Source organism: Periophthalmus magnuspinnatus, chromosome 20 (assembly GCF_009829125.3).
Source record: "Periophthalmus magnuspinnatus isolate fPerMag1 chromosome 20, fPerMag1.2.pri, whole genome shotgun sequence".
Classification (NCBI taxonomy): Eukaryota; Metazoa; Chordata; class Actinopteri; order Gobiiformes; family Gobiidae; genus Periophthalmus; species Periophthalmus magnuspinnatus.
Genome location: NC_047145.1, coordinates 8,126,747 through 8,152,711, shown reverse-complemented (window position 1 = coordinate 8,152,711; position 25,965 = coordinate 8,126,747). Strand labels below are relative to the sequence as shown.

General features: G+C 40.3%; 2 protein-coding genes across 2 annotated transcripts in view; both read right to left on the bottom strand.

The window, feature by feature from the left end:
- kcnh2b (potassium voltage-gated channel, subfamily H (eag-related), member 2b) overlaps window positions 1-5,930 on the bottom strand; it is a 251,259-nt gene extending 245,329 nt beyond the window's left edge. The window contains exon 1 of the mRNA XM_033985980.2: window positions 5,221-5,930. Within this exon, the coding sequence (XP_033841871.1) occupies window positions 5,221-5,296 (76 nt within the window). The 5' untranslated portion in view covers window positions 5,297-5,930. The remainder of the gene's footprint in view (window positions 1-5,220) is intronic.
- Window positions 5,931-11,652: 5,722 nt separating this feature from the next.
- The window catches only part of sspo (SCO-spondin), an 87,453-nt gene continuing 73,140 nt past the window's right edge, over window positions 11,653-25,965 (bottom strand). The window contains exons 105-117 of the mRNA XM_055230277.1: window positions 25,749-25,887; window positions 25,133-25,329; window positions 24,885-25,055; window positions 24,688-24,815; window positions 24,454-24,608; window positions 24,023-24,069; window positions 22,804-22,968; window positions 22,060-22,334; window positions 20,241-20,336; window positions 17,102-17,162; window positions 16,871-17,001; window positions 14,256-14,406; window positions 11,653-11,721 (exon numbers count right to left, since the gene is read on the bottom strand). Coding sequence (XP_055086252.1) covers window positions 11,699-11,721; window positions 14,256-14,406; window positions 16,871-17,001; window positions 17,102-17,162; window positions 20,241-20,336; window positions 22,060-22,334; window positions 22,804-22,968; window positions 24,023-24,069; window positions 24,454-24,608; window positions 24,688-24,815; window positions 24,885-25,055; window positions 25,133-25,329; window positions 25,749-25,887 — 1,739 coding nt within the window. The 3' untranslated portion in view covers window positions 11,653-11,698. The remainder of the gene's footprint in view (window positions 11,722-14,255; window positions 14,407-16,870; window positions 17,002-17,101; window positions 17,163-20,240; window positions 20,337-22,059; window positions 22,335-22,803; window positions 22,969-24,022; window positions 24,070-24,453; window positions 24,609-24,687; window positions 24,816-24,884; window positions 25,056-25,132; window positions 25,330-25,748; window positions 25,888-25,965) is intronic.

Below are 25,965 nucleotides of genomic sequence, written 5' to 3'. Positions count from 1 at the left end.
TATTGCTTTGACTGAAATGTTCCACACTATGGCATTATACTTATGCATCTTGCTTTTACTCAATCCCAGTTGCTTTTATTGCTTAAAAATGCCCCAAAAAACAAGCGTTCTTTGTCTGAGGGGGGTCACCTGCTCATATACGTTTAATGCCATACTGTGATACTTTTTTCGATGTCTTGTAAAAAAGAATATGTACTTTCTATACTAGTTTCTATATTGTTTAGTACTGGGGTGATTTTTTTTTTTTTTTTTTACAATCACATCTCAGAACTGAAACATCAGACTCCTCTTGATTCTGTTAGTAAATATTTTGGTAGAACTTTACTTTTGAGAACAGTAACAACAACTAAAAGTATAACAGTGTGTATTTAAGTGTATTTACCAATAACAGCTTACAGCTCTGTCATTCTGTTTCATTTGTCGATAAGGACTAATCCTCTCCCAAACCCAATATGTTCAACTTCTAAGTCACATGTGTCAAACACAAGGCCCGGGGGCCAAATACGGCCCGCCACGTCATTTTATGTGGCCCGCGAGAAGGTAAATTAAGGCTTGACTGTCATTTTAAAATAAGTCTATACTGCTTTAATGTGTGCATTGACAATAAACTAATGAGAGTTTCCCAACAAGTGACACTGAGAAATATTTGCAAATAATAATCCCAAATTGTTCAGGAAGAGGAAAATTGTCAGCGTGGAAGGAAGTTTCAAGAAAGGTGCTGAAGGTGAATAAAAGTTTATGCTTTAAGGAGAAAATCTGTATGTTTTTTGAGTTATGAGGCGGGGTCGGTACAATCTACGTCGGCATTCCAATAATTAAAAGGCTAAAAAAGGCTTTATCAGGAAATACACAGTTACACAGACACGTAATATTTGCAACTTGAATAAGTAATAAATACAGAAATAGTTATTTAACAAGTTTAAAAGTTGTTACATTTATTTTACATGACATTTGTTTACATTTAATGACATTTATCCTGCCACACAGTTACACCTGGCCCTTGATGGCGGCCATTTTGCTGATGTGGCCCTCGGTGAAAATTAGCTTGACACCTCTGTTCTAAGTACACCATGTGACTTTTGTTGTGAGGCGCACATCACCTGCTTGTCTCCACGGAGATGTTATGCTTTGACTAGAGTGTTCCACAGTATGGCTTGCATTTATTCTTTAGCTGATGTTCTTTTCTCTTTACGGCAGAGTATAAGCGTCACATAAAAAAAAAATAAAAAATTTAAACGCTACGAGAATAAAGTCGTAATATTTTGACATTAAAGTTAGAATTTTACAAGAATAAAGTCGAAGCCAGAAGTCGTAACTGTACGAGAATGATGTCGTAATTTTACCGGAATAAAGTCAAAATATTACACGCATAAATCTGTAGTCAAAGCAAAGAAGTAATTTTCTTCATATTTAGGGGTTGACACCAATGTCAAAATGCAGAAGAGCAAGTCCCCATCACAACCAGAGTGCAAAAGAATGATGCTTATTTGAGTTAAAAGCTTAAAAAAATAAATAAATACGTACAATGCTGGCTATAAAAGTTAAAAACTGTTGAATCATTTTCCGGGAATGACCCCCATGTGCCTCCTGGGCAGGACACCAACTGTGTGCCAATTCTTGGTGCACTTTTCACCAAATGTGTGTCTTGGTTTTGAGCTTTCTACACTTGTTTTTACGGGCCTGTGGAGCCGTGTGCAATCAGGCAGTGACAGCTCATGTTTACATTATAATCAACACGTAAAACCAGGACTTCAGTGTGCACGCTCCACATGCCCAAAACAAGGGGCTGAAGTTATCCACAAGTCCCCACATTTAGAATACTAGAGAAGTGAAGCTAAGCAGAGTGAAGTATGGGCAGAGATCACGCTGAGACTCCTCTACCTGTTTGTGGCTCGGAGCACAGCCTGTGTCCTGCCCAGTGAGCCCCAGGTACCACCACATTCTGCAGGCTTTTCCGAGGAGGAGTCCGGTCAGTCCACGGGAAGAAAATGTAGCCTACTTCATTCAACAGTGTATGATTGATGACGAGCGAGGTGGTGGCAGCTAAACTCTGGTGGCGATCTGTCTAATAACTCACACACTTTTGATTTGGGACGTGTAAAATGTCAGTATTTCAAAGTTTGTCCTCCTTTATGGTGATGTAAGATTTAACTCATCCAAGTGCCAGTCTTTTGCAGTCAGCGTTTGCTTTAATTTCACGTCGAACCCTAAATCATTAAATATCAACTTTATTTTTGGTAATATTACATCTTTATTGGCTACGACTTTAATCTCAAAATATTACAACTTTATTCTTACAAAATGTCTACTTTATTCTCAGTAAATTAAGACTAATGTTGAAATATTACGATTATTTTTATTTTATTATTTTTAACAGCCATTGTGTTATCCCATATAACACTAGGGCTGTAAGTTGAAAAGCTGTTCCTCCCATTAGAACATAAGTATCACCCCTTAAAGTAGCACCTACAGATGCCAGACTTTACAATCTTAAATTGAACAAGATTTTGACGAAAGACACAGAATTGTTTCTTAACATTTCATTCCAAATCTGATTTGTTGAAGTTTTTACTCCAAAAAAAATTGGCTCATTTCAATTGTGAGGCCGATTTTCAGCTAAATTTTGTTTTCTCAAACACTAAATGAGATCCAAACTTCCTCTATAATGTTTTTGTATCTAACATGACAACAAAAAGAAGCCACAAATATAAACTTGGCTCTTTCCACACTTGTGTTTTGAATGTAAGTGTACTACAGAAGTTTCAAATTGATAGTTTTGGATTTTTTCCTATTCACCTGCGGTGTCTCGCCTGCCTTTTTAATATTCTTTGCCAAATATAATAATAATAATATATCCATGGAGACAAGCTGGTAGATTTTCCACCAAAAAAGTTGCATATTTACCTTAACATTGAAATCCACACTCAAGATTATATCTCTGTAGATGTAGAAGAGCTAAAACGATAATCTTTTGAACTTTTGAACCTTATTATTATTCAAAACTAAAGCCTGATTTCCCTCAGGCCCAAACCTTGTAAGGACAGGAGCACAGTCTGTCCCCTGCACCCTGTCCTCTGGCCCTGTGTGTGTTAAAACTCTAGATCTGCTGATGATAAAGTCCTCACAAAGATGGAGGTCACTACCCCTCCACCCTCCATCCAACAGAGAACACAGAGAGGGCTGTATCCTGGCTGTTTAAACCACTTTCTTGGATACTTTTATATTGGTATTTCACATCTTATAACTACAAACAATGTGCCTGGAAATCACTTTTGCTCTTACTTCAGTCAAATTGGTCAAATTATGTTCAAAACAAATACATGGCATTCACATGGCCTCAGGGCTTCATTTGTTTATTTCCCCATTGTTCATAGATTTGCATTATAAAGCTAAAGATGACAGGACCAGCCTCTCCACATGGACGGCTCATATGTCCCCTGGTACACACATCAAATATTAAACACAACCCTCCTGATGACTTATGAAGCTATATACAATGTGTGTATGTATATGTATGTATGTATGTATGTATGTATGTATGTATGTATGTATGTATGTATGTATGTATGTATATATATATACACACACACACACACACACACACACCCACACACACACACCCACACACACACACATATGTGTGTGTATATGTGTGTGTGTGTATATATATATATACATACATACACACACACACACATATATATATATATATATATATATATATATATATATAACATTTATTATTATTATAATATTATTTATTTAAAATAATGTGCATTAAAACTTAACAATAGAGAGTTTGTGAGACAGATTCCATAAACAAGCTTAGGTGAAAACAATAAATCCAATAGCAGGATGTGCAGGCAAAAACATAATGAATATGAAATGATACAATACGTTACAATAAACAAGAAAGAAAAGCTGATTTGTCACAATATGTCTCCTTTAAAGACACAAATACTGAAATATCAAGATCACTTACTCACTGTGTATATTACTCACTATACTGTATAAGTAAATGTTGAATTTGAAATCAACCTCTTCTCAACACACAAAGTACTAAAAAAAAACAAGACTATATGGTGGGCAACCAAACCGAGACGGAACCAGGACTATACCGAGACTAAACAAGAACTTAGCCTGGCCTAAACCTGGACTCGACCAGACTAAACTATGGCTATACCAAGACTAAACAAGGACGGTGCCTTGATTAAACCTGAACTACACCAGGACTAATCCAGGACTAAGACAAGACTAAACCAAGACCACTAAATCCGATCTATACCAAGAATCAACAAGAAGTAAGCCTTGACTAAACCAGGACTAGCGCAAGACTAAGGGTACATTCATACTTCATGTACTTGAACTAAACAAAGATTAGAACAGAACCAAAACAAGTCCAGGTCGGCAATTGGTTCAATTTAGCACCAAATAACGAGAAGTGTGAACGCACCCTAAAACATGTCTATACCGGGACTAAATCTGAACACTACCAATTTAAGTCTTAAAGCTGGTTTGAAATTAGAAAATACACTGTTCTACTCATTTGTATCACCAAATCCCCAAGTGCCATATAAAAACAACTGCACCAATGGAGTTAACTTCACTACATCAATTTACAGTTATTTAAAGGTCCTACATTAAGCAAAATTGACGCTTGTGAACTGTAAGCCATGTTTGAATGTTGTTACCTCCTCAAAAACATACCTGGAGTTATGTCTGTCTACATCTCCAAAGCTCAAAATGCCCTGTTCCACCTTGTGAAGTCATGTAATCATAGTTTTCAAGTTAACACCTACGATTTATTGGCAATTCCAGGGCTGGAATTATCCAAATGATTGCAGTGAAGTTGTATGTTTAATAACTGTGCTGTTAATTCAGGTTTGAGCCTATGTCGTGAGATCATGATCATATAAGAGGCTGCTCATTCTGCACACGGTCAAACGCGTGTTCACGTGGCTGCACAGATATTTTCAGTCTAACCTAAACAATCGGAGCCGGCAAGGACATTCTGCGTAAAAGTTATGTAAATAGCCTATAAGCACCCATAAGTCCCTTGTTATTACAAACTGCATGACGTATTCACAACTCTAGTCACCTCAGAACCACAATCCTTCATATTTTCAAGTTTCTATGGATAACTTTGGTGTACACATTCAAAATAGAACCGTGCCGAACCAAGCCGCTCTTTCTAGCAACACAGTGAAAACTCGCACTTACTCTGACTGTCGAATTTCCGGATGATCGTGTCCAGAAAGGTGTTCTGGGGAGCAACATGCCCTCTGCGCACCGGCATCTTGGCTCGGGTCCGTTACGCACGTGTCCACGCTCGTTTGGGCACTGGTCCGTGGATCCTGCGCGCTCTTTCCACGCTCCTTTTGCGCGAGTGGCACTGGTGGTTCACTGTTCCCCCAGGTGAGACCCACACGCGGTGAAGTATCAGGTTCGTGCGCGCGTGTCCTGTGGGGAGGGCGCGAGCGGATGAGATTTCCACAAGATATGATGTTTACGGCTCTTTAAAGGGAGCCGGATCTTGGTTCATGTCAAAGAGTCGTTCGTTTATTTGTTGATTTCAATAACACAGCTTGATAATACACACAGACTACATTCACTGACATGGACAATGTGCAAACAAATGTAGGAAGAATCATCCAAACTTGTTGTGGGGAAAACTACAATACTACTTCCATGCCTGATAGTTTTTCAGTGCAGCTTTCTCTCGTGCAGCGCACTTCGTTTTTTGGCTCTTTCTTTCGCTCGTTGCGGGTGCACGTGTAAAAGAGCGTAAAAATATAATCAAAATCACAAATGGAACCGTTGAAAAGATCCAAACGAGTCACGAATGTCCCATGTCCTCCTCACAGAGGCCGGGGCGCGCACAGTCGCCTCGCCGCGCTTGGACTGCGCTGCTCCTGACGATGAGGATGGTGGTGATGTGAGGAAGAGGACTTGTCGAGCTTCACGACGTGAGTGAGAAACGCCATGACGCGGTCGACGCTCTCCCTCTGTTTGTGGTCTCTGTAGAGGAAAAACGCGCGGCAGACGCTCAGCGGAGTGGACCGCGCACTTGGATGAGGCTGTTGTTTTTGGGGATGTGCTTCTGCCGCTCCTCCTCGCGCTGCGCTCTGGCGGATGACTTCAGCCGCACACGCGTCTGACTCGCCTCCTTAACCCTTACCGCGCCCGAACGCTCTGTACTTACGCTCCCTAAAAGAAAAGTGAGGGTGCCTCTCCGCTCAGACGTGAACATGCGTATGACAGAACAACATGTCTGCTCAGTGGCTCTGTGGGCGCAGAAACATCTAAATCTACACTCTTCGCTTTTTGAGAAACAGCTTGTGGAGATGAGACAGTGCGCACCAGGCGCCAATCGTGCGCGCGCATGTTCTTCAGTTCCCTGGTCCTGGACTGATCTGATGCACATATAAAATGTATCATAAAATCATATTCATAACACCATAACAGTGCTTAACCCCCCTCCTTCTCATGTGCAAGGATTGAAATGGCTTTTTCAAATTAAAACACAAATGCTAAATAGACACATAGGTTAAAGACTTGGATTTGCTTCATGGACCTAAAACCCGTTGTTATTAGTTGTCCAAAAACCACATAACATCACGGTCCGAGCGTGTAAAACATAAGAGCTTGAAGAAGTTCCGATGGCAGACGGTTTGTGGAGGAGTGGGCTTTGTTGCCAATAGAAACCAAACGTGTGTTCAACTTTTACGCACGAGGGTTTAGATCGGCAGGTGCTCTGATTGCACGGACACAATAGAAGACGTAAGCACCGCCCTCCTCTTCCTCTCCCCTCTCAGTGACAGGTGCGACACGTCCCATACCTGTTATTCAAATCCGGGCTCTTTTGTGCGTCAGGACCGCCGTCTGCAGCTTACGCACAGGGACCAGGCTGCGTGTGCGCAGTTAGACTACAGCCAATAGGTCGATGTGCAATAATAGTGTTTATTGTATCGCTCTGAACCGTTTTTTTCATGTTACTTGTGTTAAAGCCACAGTATGAAACCTTTTATTCAAAAACAGACAAAAAAAACATGCTTCAGAATAATTTATGTCTTATTGTGAGCAGGCTTGCATCTTCACAAACCTGACTCTTTTTTGGCTCTGGTTGAGGACCTCCTCCTGCGTGTTACCATGGAGGTGTTGTTCCTTTGGCTATGATATTCTACAGTATTGCATAACTGTTATCAATCTCCATGGAGAATGTTCCGAAGCATGGTGTTAACTTTCTATTTCCATGGATTCAAGCAGGTGAAGTGCCACCTCCAGAAAGTTACATACTGTACGTTTAAGTCGTTCTTATTTAGCACAGTCTTGCTCTGGTCTGCGCTCTCATTATGCGCGGGGAGTCTGTATGGCACGGCTCTATTTCTCACATTTATTATTGAAGAGATGTGGCTGTCCGTTGTGGGGCTGGACTGTGGACGTGAGGTGGACTTGGACTTTACGCACAGCCATCTTTTCATCGCTCTGCGCGCCAGATCTGTGCGCTTCCGTGGTCTGGCGCGCGGCGGAGTTAGTGCGGGCGGAACGGGCTGTGTGTTGTGCTGTGTGGTGACGTGAGGCTGAACGGGGGGATTCTCCGCTCTCGGTGCGCACAGCGGAGCTACGTCATCACTGGGGTTCCCTCTTCTTCCGCGTGTTGCTTTCACGGACGGTTGGGAAAGCAGTGCGCGCAGAAACATAGTAAAACGTAAGGTGCTCCATGGAGGGGGAAAAAAACAAAAAAAACAAAAACCTTGGACTGTTTAACATTACGGCTAACAAAGGAGTCTGATCGTTTCCTGTGTTACTTGTTACTAGTTTTTTACTAGGCACCCACACACAACAAAAAGACATCTAAAATCTTAAAGAGCGCTGAAAAATGAGATGCAATTCAGAGGATTCAGGAGTAAACGTTAAAGTATCACATGGAAAACTTAAGTAACGACTTAAGTAAAGTAAACCTGTTTAAAAATATACTTTCGCACATATTTTGAGGTCTTATAAGGCTTTTGATTAAGACTTGTGCTGACCTTTGCTCACTAGAAACAACATAGCTATTTTTTATTTTATTTGTATCGATGTGTCTGCTCAAACTATGTAAAAAAACCAACAAAAAAAAAACCCCTTAGCCTCAGTCTTTAAGCAATCCATTTTAGTCCAGTTCAAAAATGTAGTGGAGTAGATCATACAGATACCTGCTCTCAAATGTAGTGAAGTAAAAGTTAAAAGTACCCACTAAAAACAGTACTTTACTACTTTTACTTTATTGCATTTTACCAGATGTCTTAACGAGAGTCTATTAGAACTATATCTGTGCCCGTGTGGAGTCAGTTTAACCAGAACAAAGTGACATTTTTTCTCAGTTAAAGATCGCTGGGTGTAGATGCCACAGTGAGCAGTGCCAGGGGAGTGTGTTGTTATGCAAGACACGTCACCCACATTGTCTAGTGTGAATGTAGTGTGTTAGTGAGCGCCGGTGGTGGTCGGAGAGACTGATGTCATTGTGTCCTTGGGCAAGACATTCCACCCATGCACCTTGATCCACGGTGAGTTCAGAGAGTTCATGGTGTAGAATAACAGCCTTATCTTCCCCAGGGCTTTCCAATTTAGATTTTACAGTGTGCCAGTACTTTCATATTTGTGGTATATTCTTAGTATATAGACTCAAACACAAATATACAACATTTACTACTATATATTAAGCTCTATATAGTACTTTTTTGTGCAGTATTGTGTTTTTCTTTGCAATTATATCAATATTAAACTATAAATCAGATGAGATAACCGGTTACTCTTACTGGAGTAGTTTGCTCAAATATTACTTTACTCATGATTCGGTATTTTGTTGGACCGCTACTTTGTACTTCTTCTTTAGTAAAATTATTCTTAACACTTTTGGCTACTTATTAAAGATCCTATACCTGATTTTTACTGTCTTAAAAACTTGAAAATTAGGCACTAGTTCATTTTAAACGGTTTGCAGTAGTTCAAAGTTATTCCACATGTACTTAATCCTAGTTATTCACCACAATGAGTACATAAGCACTTTTTGCAACTCTCAGCTATCGCACATTTCCTTACAATTGAACAGTAAATTGCTTTATATTTAGACACAGAGAGCACACAGTTGACTTATTTTGACCTCAAGAGCTGCTTGTACAATGTATCTGTATAAGACAATGCTTCAAATACATGGAAAACATTGTGTACAGGGTCTTTAAAGTATGAACAGCCTGCATATTCAATAACATGTGACCAACTTGAGAAAACCCAGGTCGCTTGAACACCTCAGCAGCAGCAGGAGCAGTACCCTGTTCTCCATCAACACAGTGACCCCTTCACTGACACTGCTCCTCTCACTCCCCTCACTGTACTTTGCTCATAAAGGCTGACTTATGATACAGTACTGTGGGCTAAGGAAAAGGAAACAAGAAATGAATGATGAAAAAGGACATCGCTTGAACATTTTTGCCAAAGTTAAAATGCACAGTAAAAAACTAAACCAGGGAAAAATAGGATTAAATTGAGAAAATAGACATTTGAATATAGTTTTTTCTGAAATTTACTAACTACGTGTTTTACAAAATCGGACATATTTGGGGTACGCAAGTTGAATAATTGGTGGTATGTGGGCTGCCTCTGGTGGTACATGGAACCCTCTTTTCGACCTTCTTCGAGTTAGTCATCATTTAGATACATTTATTCAGTTTTAGTTGCATTTTAGACAATGTTTAGGCATGTTTACCTAATTTAGGCCTGATTTAGTCTGGGTTTAGATGTGGTCAAATAGTAACTTAGCTGGTACTTTATGTGAAAGTTTAAAAATATGACCATTTCCCCTTTAATAAACCTCAGTATTTCAGGCCTTTCGTCAAAACCATAAACCATAAATATTAATACTTTTCGCAATAAAGCCTTTTGTGCAGTTTCTTCCCTCTTACATAACCTCAGATCAGAGTTTGACGTGTTTTAATATCTGTCCAAATATTCCTCAAAGTATGAATTAAAAACACACTTGTTACTCTAACAAGAAGAGACCAGAGGGAGAACTCGCCACACTCCGACTGAACGCCCATATTTAGTCAGGAGCTCAGAGACAGCAGGTCGAGTCGGGGAGGGGCGGGGTGGGAGGAAGGAAAGATGAGAGGAGAGGGAGTCCTGCTCTTTGGTTCATAAACATAATTATTTTGAGGAGATATTACAGTAGTCCAGTTATACTATTCTCAGTTTTGTTTTGGATAGAGCCAGGAGATGGAGAGGAGACTGTTCTTCATCGTAATATTTATTTAAGATTTATTTTTATCTAGCTGAGCGTCTGTTGGGTGAATGTGGAAAGGGTAGTGCTGCATTACCTGCTTACGTTCAGGGTTGCCATAGTGATTTAGTTGATAGTGATAGTTTTGGAAAAAAGTGCATAGTAAAAAGTAAGTTGTGCAAGGTTAAAGTATGCAGGATTTTGTATGTATTCTGCAATCTTAGTTTTTTTTTTATTTTATTTCATATATCGAGTAAGTGACCTTCTGGTTGCGTGGCAAAAGCTTAGCCTGCTGTGCCACTCTTGCCCCAAAACTGTCATCATATGGGTTAAAGATAAATACATTTTTCTCAAACTGTGCTCCTTAATTCAAGTCAATTTAACCCACATTTGTGTCCTCATTTCGAAGAGGTAGAACAATACTGTAGTCCTGTTTTAGACTTGATTTAGTCATAGTTTAGACCTGCAATAGTCCTGTGTTGGACCTGGTTTAGATTTGGTGGGATTTGGAAAGATTACAGCGTTCTCCATTTTCCAGCCCTAACCCAACCAAAGTTGTTTTGCGATACCCTGGCCAGAAAGATGTCTGGTTAAATCCAGTTGAGAGAAAAGCACAAAGTTTGATATGTCGGCTTGTTCCGCTTCTAGTCTAAACCTTTTCCCCGAATTCGAAAAACTAGTATGTGTCCTCTGTCTGCAGGTTAAGGTGCTGGTGACCCAGGTTCAGTTGCGATCGTACTGTCTTTTTTAAAACTGTAGGAGAGCACCACTAACCTGACACAGACCTACAGACCTACAGGAGGGAAGGAGGCAGCCAAACGCCACACTTCCCCTGCCATCCTGGAAAAATACATTTGCGTGTCGTCAGTAGCAGTCAGAATAAAACGTGGGCGAAGTAGAATAAGCTAGATACTTATATCATTTGAGCTGTGTTCTTTTCATTCCTATAATAACATTAATCACACTTTGTCCCTTGAAAAGTGACCAAAGTTGGACTCCTGACAATGAGGAGAGACCGTGGCGTGTACAGAGCTTTAATGTCCAGTTCAGGCTGGAGCAGGAGCTGCATTCACAAACAAGTACAAAAGGTTCATTTATACAAATACTTCATATCTTAATTTAAGTCAGTACATGCGCAGATATAAACGTGGTATAAACACAAAGAGAGAGGATAGTCTGTACAGGCTGAAGAAAATCGTTTCAGAGCAGAAACTAGACTCAGCAGTAGGAATAATGCAGTCATATGATGACTAAGGCCTACACCACAACAATGTGTACATCCTCTGTTATAAAATACACTCCTTCACCTCTCCTCTGATCTATCTCTCCACCTCTCTCCTTCTCTCTCATCTTCTCTCCTATTTCTCCACTCCTCTTCTCCACTTTCACATCGTCCCCTCACTCACACACAGGCACACACACACGTTGGTCTCCATGGTGTGGTCAGCGCCGGGACAGGTCTCCTCCTGTGGACATGCACAGCTCAGTGTTAGAGACATTTGAGAGGGACACACTGAAATGCAGGTATTTCCAACCTACAGCTTGAGAGCTACCTGTAGCTCGAGATTCTGAATTATACGTATTGTGCTGTATAACTACAGTTTGACAAATTACCTTTGCAAATGTCTCATTTAGATGCCTAACTCTGTGCACTAATGAACAGATGATATTTTATGTTTTAGAGGTATCCAACTGTACCCCATCTAAAACTGGCCATGGCTCTTATATATAGGCCTATACTCAATTTCTTGTGACCACTAAAATGAGTAACTGGCATTTTGGTTTTGTAGAGGTAGCTCTCCAGAGGAAAAGTTTGGAGACTCCTGCTGTAGTGTGACTGTGATAGCTCCCAGCTGCACAGTAATGAGTGACCAGACAGAAGTGTGTGCGTGTGTTCATCATATGGTGGAGACTCAGATCTGGATATACTCTCACTTCATGGGGACATTTTGTGGAGACAAAAAATCAGAAGCAGATACTTAAATGTTAAATCACTTGTTTGAGATATGGATTCCTGTAGGTTAATGTTAGGCTTTAGATTAGGTTGGACAAGTAGCAACTAAGGAACTATTCATTTTAAACAGTTTGCAGTGATTCAAAGTTGTGGGGGTGTGTGTGGGGGTGTGTGGGGGTGTGTGTGTGTGTGTGGGGGGGGGGGGGGAGTGAGTGTGAGCAGTGTATGAGCAAGTGCTGGGGTAACATGAGCCACTTCCTGGTAACGTGGTCCATCCAATCAGCTAACACGGCCTGTGCGTTGATGAATTAGACAGAATTACTGTAGAGGTGGCATTCTCCATTCAATTATTCATGTGTATTGTGTGGACACAAACACACATTTATCTGAGCTCACTGCAGTTATGAAGCTTTGGTCTGTCCACTGCACTGGGGACGTGCCACATCAGCAGCACATTTACAGTGTAGTTTAGGAAGGCACAAACACATGTGTCTAATTGTTACTTATTTCAGTGGTGAAAAGAGTACTGGACATTTGTACTGAAGTTAAAGTACAGTTATTACAGTTAAAGTACATGGGGGAAGTACTACTGCCAAAATCTTACTTGTAATAGGAGTAAGTAAAGTAAGAATGGATGAAAAATACTACACAGAGTACTAATTACTAGTTACATTTTAACACAATTTTACAAGTATTTTAGATAACGCTTTCATATAAAGTTTAATCATTCAAAAAAGTGTAAAACGTGTTTTAACTTTAGTCATTTTAAACCACAATCTGCATATTGAGCTCTGACCAAAAGAAGAGCAGAGACAGAAGTGGGACAGTTGGGACTCAGCAATCTCTGATTTTAAATGGAACTAATTACAATTACGTGGGTAGAAATATACTCAGTTAAAAGTACAAGTACAGGGTTAAACATCTACTCAATTACAGTAACATGAGTATTTGTTATTTTCCACCCCTACTTATTATTAGGAATAAATATGAGATACATGTACTGCAAAATAATGTGCAGTTATTTTTTTGATCTCATTACAAAAATTGATTGATTTCAAAACTAAGGAAGAAACTCGATATGGATTTTGATAACACAATAATAATAATAAAAACACTTAAAAAAAACCCCAAAAACTATATAATTTTCAATTTTCAACACAACATTCTTTATGTTACCATGTGATCTGAAGCTAGTTTCCAGAGGTGGGTAATACTCTGAAAAGTACAATTTCTTTAAAAAGTTACTCAAGTAAATGTAACAAAGTACAGAGTAGTAGCATACTTTTAGTCCTAGTAATATTTTTACATATGCTTACTTGAGTAAAAGGTTTAGTTACTCTTCCCACTGGGAGTCTACAGTTGACAAAAGCTTTGTGTTGACAATATGAAATGATTGAAACATTTGTGTTTTTGCACCGCTCTTTCAGATATGATTTAGTTTGATCTTTTCTTCAAAGGACAGACGCAAACATAAGACAGTTTTGAGCATTATTTAATGTTTTGTCTTTCCAGTTACATTAACTTTAAATTATAAATGAGATGTTACATCCCGACAGTTACTCTTCACATTACTCTTGATTAGTAGTTTCCCCAAATACTTTTTTTGCTCTTATCTGACTCATTTATTCAATCACTACTTTGTAATCACTACTTGAGTAATATTACACTGAAGTAAAGTTACTCTTACTTGAGTACAATTTTCGACTATTGTACCTATCTCTACTAGTTTGTTTGTATCAATACTTGCTCATGATTATCTAGCTTTTATAGTAGTTTTAGTGTTGAATCTTATCCAGTTTTCAATCCCTTCACAAGCCCAGTAGTTTCAGGCTTTAACCTGACAGAGAAATCATTAGTCTTCAGCCAAATAAATGGGATTGAAATGCCTGTGATTTTCCATCCAAACTTTCCTCCACATATATTTGGCGTGTGATCCAAAGCTGTGATCCTGTTTCCATGTGGTGTCCTGCTGTGTCTGCATGTGTCATACATTTCTGTCCTACATTTGCATCCATTCAAATGTGTGGGTGCGCTTGTTCTCCTCACCCTGGCAGCTGGTGCACTCACAGCTGTGGATGACAGGCAGGACCACGGGCTCTCTGTCTCCGCTGGGACACTGCAGATTGAGGAAGCGCACAGGATTGTGGGGGTCCAGACGGTAACTACAACACTCACACACAGACTGCAGGTACGGCTCCTGAGAGACAGACAAGCGCACATCAGTAGAACATTCTCCGACCAGTCCAGAACTTTGTCATTTTGTACACTGGAAAACAATTTTCAGACAAGAGAGACCTTCCACCCTCAAGCACGAAAAGAAAAGGAGAAGGTAGTCAGTGGATTGGTCAGATCATAGAGATACATAATAGTTTTGAGAGCTTTTTGAATTTCTTTAGTTGACTACAGCCCTATTAGACACATACTTATAGGGATAGATCTGTATTATCATATTATGTGGAAAAGGCAAAGTGAGGACATCTCCATGGAAACACGCAGACTGTAGATCCTTCAACAAAAAGCTTCAAGTCAGGTTTATGGAGAAACAAGTCCAGTCACAGCAGAGGAGAATGTTTTTTAGTACAGTAAAACACCTATAAGGGAATAAATTAATTAATTTACTGAAATCTTACACGGTTTGGATTTCATTAAATATATATGTAGGCAACAGGAGATCTTACAGTTACATTTCAAATAAAGCTACACTTAGAGAATTTTGCGTTTGTTCCATCCTTCAGTGTTGCTGTGGTAACATGTCAGGAGCAGGTGACAGTAGTGAAGCATAAGGGACCCTCCTCCAGATCTTGAACTAAAGTCTTGGTCTGGATATCCTATGTCTGATACACACATGGTCCTCCTCTCCTCTCCTCCTCCTCTCTTTCTCTCCTCTCTGCCTCTGTCTGATGAGTGAAGTAGGTCAGACCATCCTCCGAGGACACGGCTCCAGTTGATCAATCGACAGGGAAACTTCTCTCTCTGCCTAGTCACCGGTGCTGGCTGCGGTTGCCACGGTAACAGGAGCTTACCACACACTTTGGGCCGCACGGCTGTTTATTTTAGTGAGTCTATTTTAGCAGCGGAGACACATGGAGGTCGTCATGGCGATGAAGTGATCAAACACACATGACTGCGGTGCTCTCCATTCACAGATTTATATTTAGACCAAAGGTGGCGTCGCTGCACACTGGTGTCGGAGGATTCACAACATCCATAGACAGATGGAGATGTATGCACACTTAGAGATTTACTATTTTTGTAGTTTACAACAAAAGTGGCAGAACTTTTTGGCTTTATGTATTAATCAAGAGTATCTAGCTGGAGGATAATATAACTGTGTAGGCTTTTGGATTGATGAGGAATACATGGGGTTTAGAACTTCACCCACCTCATTTTAATGGAGATTCAGTCGTGTCTAATGAGCCTGGGTCTATTTAATGGAAAGGTCTGCAGTCAGTCCTCTGTCAGTAAAAGACTGTGGTTTGGAGCGGACAGAAGACGTTGAACAAACAAATTTAACAATTCTTGTGTAAAAAAAAAAAAAAAAAAAGTTCAGGAAATGAGTATCAAAAGCCATTTTTATCTGAAGAAATATGACTTTTGTGTTATTGAAATGTTCTTATACAGACTGGTCACCCTTGGCCCTTTGTCATATCTCGAGCCAGAATCAGAAATGATTGTGCAATCAGATTTATTTATTTCAGTGATGCATGTGAAACGAAGGAGCTCACCTATCATTTTGGACAAAATTACAATTCTCTCATCATAGATTAATAGAGTTCATTGCTTCACTCGTTGATTTTGCAGAAATTCGCAATGTTATTCTGTCCCCTGTGGATATATTTTTCCCTTTTTCCTTGAAAACAAACATTTTTGTTTGGATTAGGACAGACCATGCATGTCTCTAATACACCTGTCAATCACACCCACCTCAGGGAGATTCACTGGTGACTAGACTCACATTTTTATAAAATATTGCAGACGCTTGTATTCTGGATCCCAGGCAAGTTCTGCTTCCACATCTCACCCTGTGATTATTGTATTATCCAGCTCCATGGAGGCCGAGCTCAGCGGGGGAGCCTCGGTTGGGTTGTGCTGGAGGCCAGGGCAGCAGCAGATGGACAGATTGGCTCACACTGCTCAGCTCACACCTCCACAGTTCCACAATATGACTCTGATACACCATTAAAACGCTTTATACAGCCTTTGGAATCAACACACTGCTGTTTCATTACACATCCGTGCTGTCTGCAGTTACAATTATAAAGGAGTATTACTTGATGAGTGCCAAAGTGTATCTGACTGATGAAAATCTGTGAAAACTGACCATCACTGTGACCAGTCACAGTGACACTAACATTTGCAGTCCTAAACACATTTGATCCATCTGCAGATTGGAACAGAATGAGTGAGTTTTGACAAATGAACACAAGTTGTTCAACTGGCAACTACAAAGTGTTCAAAATTAGACTGCACTAAAAATGAATTGCACATTAGGTTTTAAAAATCACTGGAGGGTGCAACTACATTTGGACATGTTTAGAACAGAAGAGCAAACACAGAAGGTTTGTGTGCTCCTCTATTATGAGGTTATAAGGGAACACGGGGTTATCAAACAGTTGTTCTAGGATGATGAGGTATTGAACCTGAGACTTAAGAGCACGTACCTCTAGTATGACGTCAGTCTTGGACAGACAGCGCCCCCTGCAGAAGCTGACCTCCACGTTGTCCAGACGACACTGTCCTTTGGTGATGTTTCGGAGCTGAGTGTAGCGCCGACACTCAGGCCCAGGCTCTCCTAAACACACACACTTACTAAGAAGACGGTACTTTGTTCTGGAGGGTACACTCTGATTATATTGTTCCAGTTTTGTTGAAAAAGTGTAATCCGTTCTGACCTGGGAAGTGCTTCCTGCAAACTGGACAGCAGCTGCCTGGCTCCTCTACCTTCACCTCGCCCTGAAACAGATAACACTTTTTATCTCTGACATGCTAGATACACCTTTAGACACACTCTTTCACTCACTTAAAACCCATCACTGTGTCCTCTATCATAAAGTAGGGTGGCCATAGCTATCTGCCAGAAGAGAACAACACTGTGTAAAATGTATTTATAAGGAACCACTTCTCACTTGCTTGTTGAACTTTGATATGGGAAATTTTAATACATATGTCCTGATTGTCTACATCTAAAAAACTGGCCACATAAGAACTGAAATGGTTAAAAAAAAGCTTTGGGTTATTTTTCTTCCCAAAAATTGAATACATTTCAACGACCTGCAAAAATGAAGACATCAGTGGGACAAATGCACTTTAATAATGTGATGAACATGTATAATCACATCTGCATCTGTTTTAATTGGACCTATGTAGTCATTTGTTTTTTCTTTTTTTGTATGTTGCATTTTTCGGAATTTTAAACAGGTCGCCCATGAAAAGGAGATTCTGAGTGCTCTCATTGGGCTGTCCCTGTGTAAATAAAGATAAATGAAAAAATAAATGAAATACTGCCGTTTTTCCCGGAGTGTCATTATGGATGATACATACATGTGCACTGGCCATATGCATATCGGACTAATGTTTCTGTTGTTGAGGTGCAAACTAAACTGAAGCTAAGATTAGCATGTTGCCCGATACTAAAATGTCAAACTTTGTCAATGATAATTAAACCACTACTTTCTCAAACGATATTTTCTTAACCCTAAAATAATTTCATCATTTCATTATCATCAACAGACTAGACTAGTTGTGATATAGATCCTACTGTTGAAAAATAATTCAGCAGAGGTCAAATTTGTTTTCCTTATTTGAGTGTTTTTCAGTATCAATACTTCACATGAGTATCTAGTATTAAACGACCCGTATTACACAATTTTCCAATCTAGGTTATAATGTCATTTCTTCATCGTCATACATGGAATTGTGTTTTGTTCCATTCACACACAAACCCTGCATATTTAGGCTGACAGAAAACACTCTGCTCCACCTTGTGATGTCATGTGGTGATACAGGAAGTGCTCCACTGTGTTTTTAAACTCATCTTCACTAGAAACATTTGGATTATTTCAGCCCTGGAATTGCCAATCTCTACTGAACAAAATTTAAACATGAAAACCATCACTACATGAACGGAGAATGTGTGCTGATTTATTTTGACAATACTAGATGCTGCCTTAGCCTTTTCATGTTTCTAGTCTTAACCTTTCCAAAAGAGCCTATCTCATCTGGGGCCTTCTCCGCTTTGATAACATTTACCCCTCACTTTACCTTTGAGCAGTGAACAGTGGTGAGATCCGATACGAGCGCACTACCACATAACTTTAGAGCTGTATCCTTTTTACTGCTCGCTCCAGCCTGACCTATCAACACATCCACCACGCCGGCAGCTGGGGCTCTGCTGGAGGACCAAAAATAGACAATCTGCTGGTGTTACGGAAGAAGGAGGAAAAACATGAAAAAGTCCAGCAAAGGGACGTGAAAGGGAGATTATGAAGAGGATGAAAAGACCAAAAATAGACTGTCTGGAGAGCGAGAGAGAGAGCCAGTCCCCAAAAACACTTCCAGACCAGCACAGCAACGAGGGGCTCAGGAGGATACAGACATGTGGATTCGGTAGGTCTTGTGTAAAAGCCCTTTGGTATTTGAGAGCGTGATAGTCTGGTAGAAAAATTCAAATCTGTGAACTGGACAAAGGTTTTCGAGTGAGGCTAAAAAGCTTCAAAACATATACCATCTACAGGTTAAAAAAAAAACTCAAATAAACTTACAGATAATAGCTTTAATGACATCAGAAACGCTACATAGTGCGCCTTAAAATGACTTTAAATGAAAATGTATTTTAATTTGAGTAGTTTTGTCTGATTGTTAATACCCAGAGGAGGTGTTTTAGTCTTGGTTTAGACCTTGTCTTAATTTCATCCTGGTTCAGTTCAGGTCTACTTCTTGTGACGTGTTTTTTTCGGTCCTGGTTTAGTGCTGGTTTTCAGACGTTATATTCTGATTTCCCCCCTGAGTACAGATATTGAAACATGAGGAGAACAGAGTGACCTTTTCACAGCAGACAGAGAAGAGAGAGCTGTTGCACCACCCTCTGTGCAGGCTTATTCACACATGCGGAACACAGGGGGCGCTCTTCATCTAATATGTACAGTACTCCGATAACACTGGGTACATTTATGTGGCCAGAAAAAAAAAAACCCAAAAAAACAAATATCTGATAACAAGGGCGGAACGATTTGGTGAAATAATTTAATTGCACATTTCAAGCATTGACAAGGGTCCTGTTATAAAAAGAACATCGCAAATCTAATCGCAAAGTTCACATTTTAAACACGTCCAGAAGAATTGACGAAAAGACTGAAATATGAACTGACAAACCAGTACAAGAATCACATTTCAGAACATGTTTGTGCAGATCTAAACTACAGGGTTAGACGTTCTTATGCTAAATAAGGCAGGAGATTTGATTGCTCGTAGAGGAAATTATGACACTTCAAAATCTGCAGCCTTGTTTGGCGTGAAAGGAAACCAGAGATGGGCAGTACTCAGTAACATGAAATATATTTCTAACTACTTACTTAGTACTTTTCTAGCAGCATACTTTACACCTACTTGAGTAAGTTTTATTGAAGTAACAGTACTCAAGTAAAAATTGACCATATGAAATGATTTGAACATTTGTGTTTCTTGCACTGCTCCTTTTCTCCTGTTGGTGTCTATCCTTTGAAAATACCATCACATTTGAGCATTATTTAATATTTTGTACTTCCAATACATCAGATGTTACGCCTCGGCAGTCACTCTCACTTGTGTAGTAGTTTTCCCACATTTTTTACTTTTTTAATTGAGTAATTCCTTGGACCACCACTTTATCCGTTACTATTACTTGATGTACTTTCTCTGATGCAAATATTGAACCGCAGTAATCTTTTGACTTCATGTATTTAATTTGCGATCATCAAAACCTTGGCATGTTTACACATCAGCTGTATCAGTCGTTGTGTGCTGTTTGTGAGTGAGTAGCGCTCTGGTTCTCACCTCTTCACAGTGCAGCGGAGGGCACCTGAGCTGGCACAGCGTCCTCCCGTTCACACAGCGACAGCTCCTGCAGCCCTCCTCCCACTCCGAGCCGGGCTGCCCACACGAAAACACAACAACACTGTGAGCACGGACAGCTTTGAAATGTCAAATCCTACTGCGCGATGTCCTCCATTAACACCGAGACCTCTGATTATGTCTATGAACACCACCAGTCACAAGATTTTCATTTATGCTTTTTTTATATACTTATGATATTAATTGATACTAAAACTGGAATTGAAACTAGATACTCGTTGACTCATTGATCAGCTATCAATACTAAAAAAAAGTCACATTCTCAGCAGGATAGAAATTAACCTTTCTTGAATAGCTTTACTATACAATTCCACGTCTTGCTTCATACATGTCATACATTCTGCATCTAAAATGTAGTAAGTAGTAAACAAAGCAAAAAATATTGAATTTGTAATAGTGAGACTTTCAAATTTAAAATATTAAATAGGCTCATGAAAATGCATCTTGCACAGTGCAACTTAATTGACTAACCTCACAAATGTAAATAATGCATTCACACTGTAATTGTGTTCCTGCAGAGTCATACAGACTCTGATCATTGCTGTTAGAATAAGTTTACTCTGACATGGGTTGTATCAGTCAACATATATTTTTAAAGTTTTGTTTGCCTCTTAAAGCCACAGTGGAGTGACTGTGAAACCATTCAGGAGGGAATCAGAGCATTTCTCTTTCCACTGCATTTGGTTACTCTTAACACCCTGAACCTACCTCATTAGGTACAATTAGGGCTGTGTAATTAAACGCACTTTGCCTTCTTTTGAAGCTATCCTGGCCTGCTAAATCTAATTTCAGCCCTATTTTTTCCTGATAGATGGACATGAATATCACACAAATGACTGAGAACAGAGGAGACTTGACCTCATGCCTCATGTGTCAACATGTGTAGTGCCACACCTGTGGATTCTGGACTTCTCTGAATAATACTAGGATACGTGAGAGGAGATGTCTTCTGCATTGGAATGTGATTGGTGTGACACAGACGTGTGGGACATTGCTTGGCTGTGATAGCGCCTCAGATGCTCATATGAAGCAAACTCGTCTGGTCCCTGGCCTCATGCTCCAGTGTCTTATAGCTGAATAAAGAGGGCAGTGGGAGAAACAGGCCGAGGGTAAATGAGCTGGTGTCAGCCCATGATTCATGCTCATAATCCTATAATAAGGCTGCTTCATAAATAATGTGGCCAGCCTATGGCCTGAGAGCGTGCTTTTGTATTATAGATGAGGCTGATGTGTGAGGCTGTGTGCTGTAATGTGGCCCGCGGGGCATGTCACTCCTCTGCTAATGGGCCCTTCTCTATCAGTAAATAACAGCAGGCTCTGAACAGGAGTCACATACAGGGCTGTGCAGGGGGACGTGTCTGCACTAATAATGAACACTGCACAGTCTGGTGTCCGGCACACATGCACTAGTAACATTACTCTGCTAATAAAACATGATGAAATATTCAGAACACGAGAGGCTGGTTAATAATTTGAAATTCATTATTAAAACATTCTACATTCTGAAATGCCTTTTCATATTGAAATAACATGCACAAATCCACCTCCATAATTAATGTTTTGTATTGAGTTTTTGCAGGTCAATGTTTAGTAGATTAAAGTAAAGATTAATGTTGCTTACATATTTTAAAAATAGAAAAATGCAGTGTTATAGCAGGTCTATTCTACTTTTAACTTGTAGACTACATTTAACTTGATGTCTTCCTCTGCAGTGGAAGTAAGTGTAAAAGTGAGATTGAACCTGGCGCAGGACGTCCTGGTGGAGACAGGGGCACAGGGCAGGGATCACACACTGGCCTGTGGTGTTGTGTCGGTAGAGGCCATCCTCACACACGCAGCCCTCAAAGAGGGACCCCGCAGAGGGTAAGTTCTCAAAGCGGGGGCCCTCAGAGGAGAGGCCCTCAGAGCGCTGGCTGCAGAGGGCAGGGGCAGAGCTGTACATGTCCAGGCAGCTCCTCTCACACAGGGGCTCGTCCTGAGAGCCACTGCGCTTCCACTGTTCCCCCACAGGACAAACTACAAACACACAGCACACATTAATATTATAGTTACTGGATTAACTTCTGTCACTGTCATGTACACGTCAGTTTGGATTACACTGGTCTCTGAACTAATCCAAGTGGTCGCAGAATGCACAGTCTTCTTTAAACATCTTTTAAATATTTGTTCTTTGTAATGTTGCTAAAATAACTACTGAACCTTATAAAACCAGGATCAGGAAAAGCATACCCTTTTTACAATATTGAGAGTTAATAACTTATTGGAATGTAATGTGTTGCATTTGAATTATTTTTTACTTACTGGACAATTTTTTGTACAATTAAAAGTCAACACATGAGGGATTTAGATGACAAAAGTATTATTAACAGAGCATGTCACACTCCATCACCAACCTATTTCCATTAGACCTTTATACATATTGATGCTGGTGTTAATATTAATGTTCAGAAAATCTATAATAAATGGATGATGTAGGATTACTTACCACAGTCAGGGGCCATGCAGGTGCGAGTGCGCTGGTCAGGGCCCTCACACGGGGCCCCTCTGTACTGTCTGGGCCTCAGGACGTGTCTACTGGACTTCTGCTGCCCTGTGCCACAGCTCACGGAGCAGGAAGTCCAAGGAGACCAGCCCGACCACTCACAGTCCACTGGAGGAGCAACATGGAATGATAGTGTCAGTCACTGTCATCATATTTACTACATGGACTTATATATACAATATTTCTGGGGTTCACTATTAATAATGGGTACATTTTCTTTGTACTAGTTTTGTTTTCTGTTCTCTAAAGATTTGAGCTGTAGAGGGTTGAATAAGTGTTTGATTTATTTACTGGAGCCAGAGATGGGTACAGTAGTCAAAAATTGTACTCAAGAAAGAGTAACATTACTTCTAAATAATATTACTCAAGCACTAAGTAGTGAAAAAGTGAAAGTAAAAATGTATTTGGGAAAACTACTACTCAGATCAGAGTGACTTAAAGAGTAACATCTGATTTATAATTTGAAGTGAATATAAAAACAAAATATTACATAATGCATAAAATCTGGTATAATCAAAGGATAAACACACAAATGAGACAAACAAAATCATATCTAAAGACACAAATGTTCAAATCATTTTATATTGTGGGAAGAATAACCAAAACTTTTACTTAAGAGGACTCTTACTTCAATAAAAATCTTAAGTAGGAGTAATATTTTTAGTATTTATTAGTATTTAGTGTGCTGCTAGAAAACCACTCTGAAAGGACAATTTATTTTAAAAGTTATTGAAGTAAATCTAACTGAGTAGATTTACTTGAACAAAACGTATATATAAATAGTTTTTTGAGTAAGTCTACAAGTGACAAAATCTTCATGTTGACAAAATAAAATGATTTGAACGTTTGTGTTTCTTCATTGCCCCGATATGATTTAGTTTTTCCTTATTGTTGTGTCTATCTATTCTTTATACATTGTTTGTATTCAATGTTAAGCCCTGATCATTACTCTTAAGGTACTCTTACTCGAGTAGTAGTTTTCCCAAATACTTTTTTACTTTTAGTATTTCAGTAATTTCTTGGACCACTACTTTGTACTTCTACTTGAATAGCATTATTTTGAAGTAACGTCACTCTTACGCGAGTACAATTTTTAGCTACTCTACCTCCTCTGTCTCCTCTGCATCAGTCTTTACAACAAAAACAGGCAAAGTCCACTCACCATCGCAGACATCAGAGGTGCAGGTAAAATCTCCTCCATCACACACACTGGAACAAAAACGTCACAGCAGTTATTAAATAACAATATCAGATAATATACACATGAAATATTAAAGCTCTCATCAGAAGACAGAGGCTGTATTAAATGACTTATGTGTTACATCATGTCTGCTCCCTGTCACACTACCCCTGTGAACCATCAGGGCCATCTACTCGCTCTAATAACCTAATAACCTCAAGAGCTTTTTGTTTTGTTTTGTAATGGAAAAAAAATGTATACAAATAAATAAAGAATATATAAAGAATACAATACATTTCAGACAATATAATTAATTAAAATAAGTAAAAATAAGTAACAGTTGTGACTCTGAGGGTTTCAAAGGGCTCAATACTGTCAGTCCAGTGTATCTTTATATAAATGATTCTGTGTACCAGGTGTTGCAGAGGTGCTTTATGGTGGTTCCTGGAGGCAGCAGCGTCTCGGCCAGCTCCTCCACACTGGAGTTCCCGCTCTGATAGGCAGGGGGCAGTGACAGGGGTGAGCAGGGGCAGGCTGTGTGGGGAACACACAAACCTCCGAGCAGCACCTGACAAAAGCAGAAGACACATGAAAACACTTCAAACAATAGTGGAAAATGTATATGCACATAACATTATGCTCCAGACCTGTCCAGGGGGGCAGGAGCACCCCGGGGTGCAGGCTCCATCCAAGCACTGAGTGTGAGTCCACAGGTCCTCACAGGTATGTGGACACGCCCCAGCACATTCACCGAACATCTGACCTTTGGGGCATTCTACAACATAAAACATACAACATAATCATCAGATTATCATAGTTAGTATGACTAACGGGTGTTAGCTACCTGGCCTGCAGCGGTGGGTGTTACAGACTTTGTGCTGCTCCAGGGGCCTGGGGCAGGGGGCCCCTCCAGGCTCCGGCTCCTGAAGGACAGTCTTATTTCGCACTGATACCCCACCACCACACGAGGCACCACACTGGCTCCAGGAGGACCACTCACTCAGCACACAGCCCACTGCACACACCGAGGAAGAGACAGCAATATATGGGACAGTAGGACAGACTGGAGACTGTATGAGGACCGTATCAGACCTGGGCAGGGGGCCAGGGGGCAGCTCTCTGTCTGTGAGGTGTCCACACAGGGGGGCCCTCCGTCTGAGTCCTGGCACAGTCGAGCTCGTGACCTCTGACCTCTGCCACAGGTGGCAGAGCAACTGCTCCAGGGGCTCCAGGGTTCATAGACTGGACAGGGCAGCTCCGTGCACACCAGAGTGCCATTCTCACACACACTGCACAGACAAAGGAAGATACTCTTTAAAACTGAGTCCAACAAGTAAGAAAGCTCTGGTATTTAGTCATGTCCCGTAATACAGTAATAATGAAACAGATTTAACCAGCAGGGCAGTATGTTCTCCTTGTTCCTGCCTCTTGAGCCTATACCATGGTGTGTGATGTATTATGAAATCTATAATAAAATGACATGGACAATAAATACATAAATAACTACATAAGCCTTGTCTGTCCCTGTCAGCCTATTATGGGCAGCTACTTTTCCTCTGTTCACTTCTCATGCACCCCCTCTCCTTCATGCTGGCTTCCTCTGCCCCATCTCTATCTCAGTAGCAGAACTGTTGGCCTCCCCAGACTCTCCATCTCATCTTCCTCAGCACAGTCTCTCCTGGTTGAAATCCAGTGAGGGTGGACTCACCAGGTGTTGCAGTCCATAGTGAGGGTCTCTCTGGGGTTAAACTCCAGGGTCCCATTCCCTGATGGGACCCCACAGCGGCACTCAGTCACAGGGACACAGTGACTGTCCAGCAGCAGCTGACCTTCAGGACACCGACAGCCTGCAGAAAAAAATACTCTCAAGTAAATGTCTAAACATATTTGTATAGTGACGTTGATTGAGTGTCCCTGAAATGACA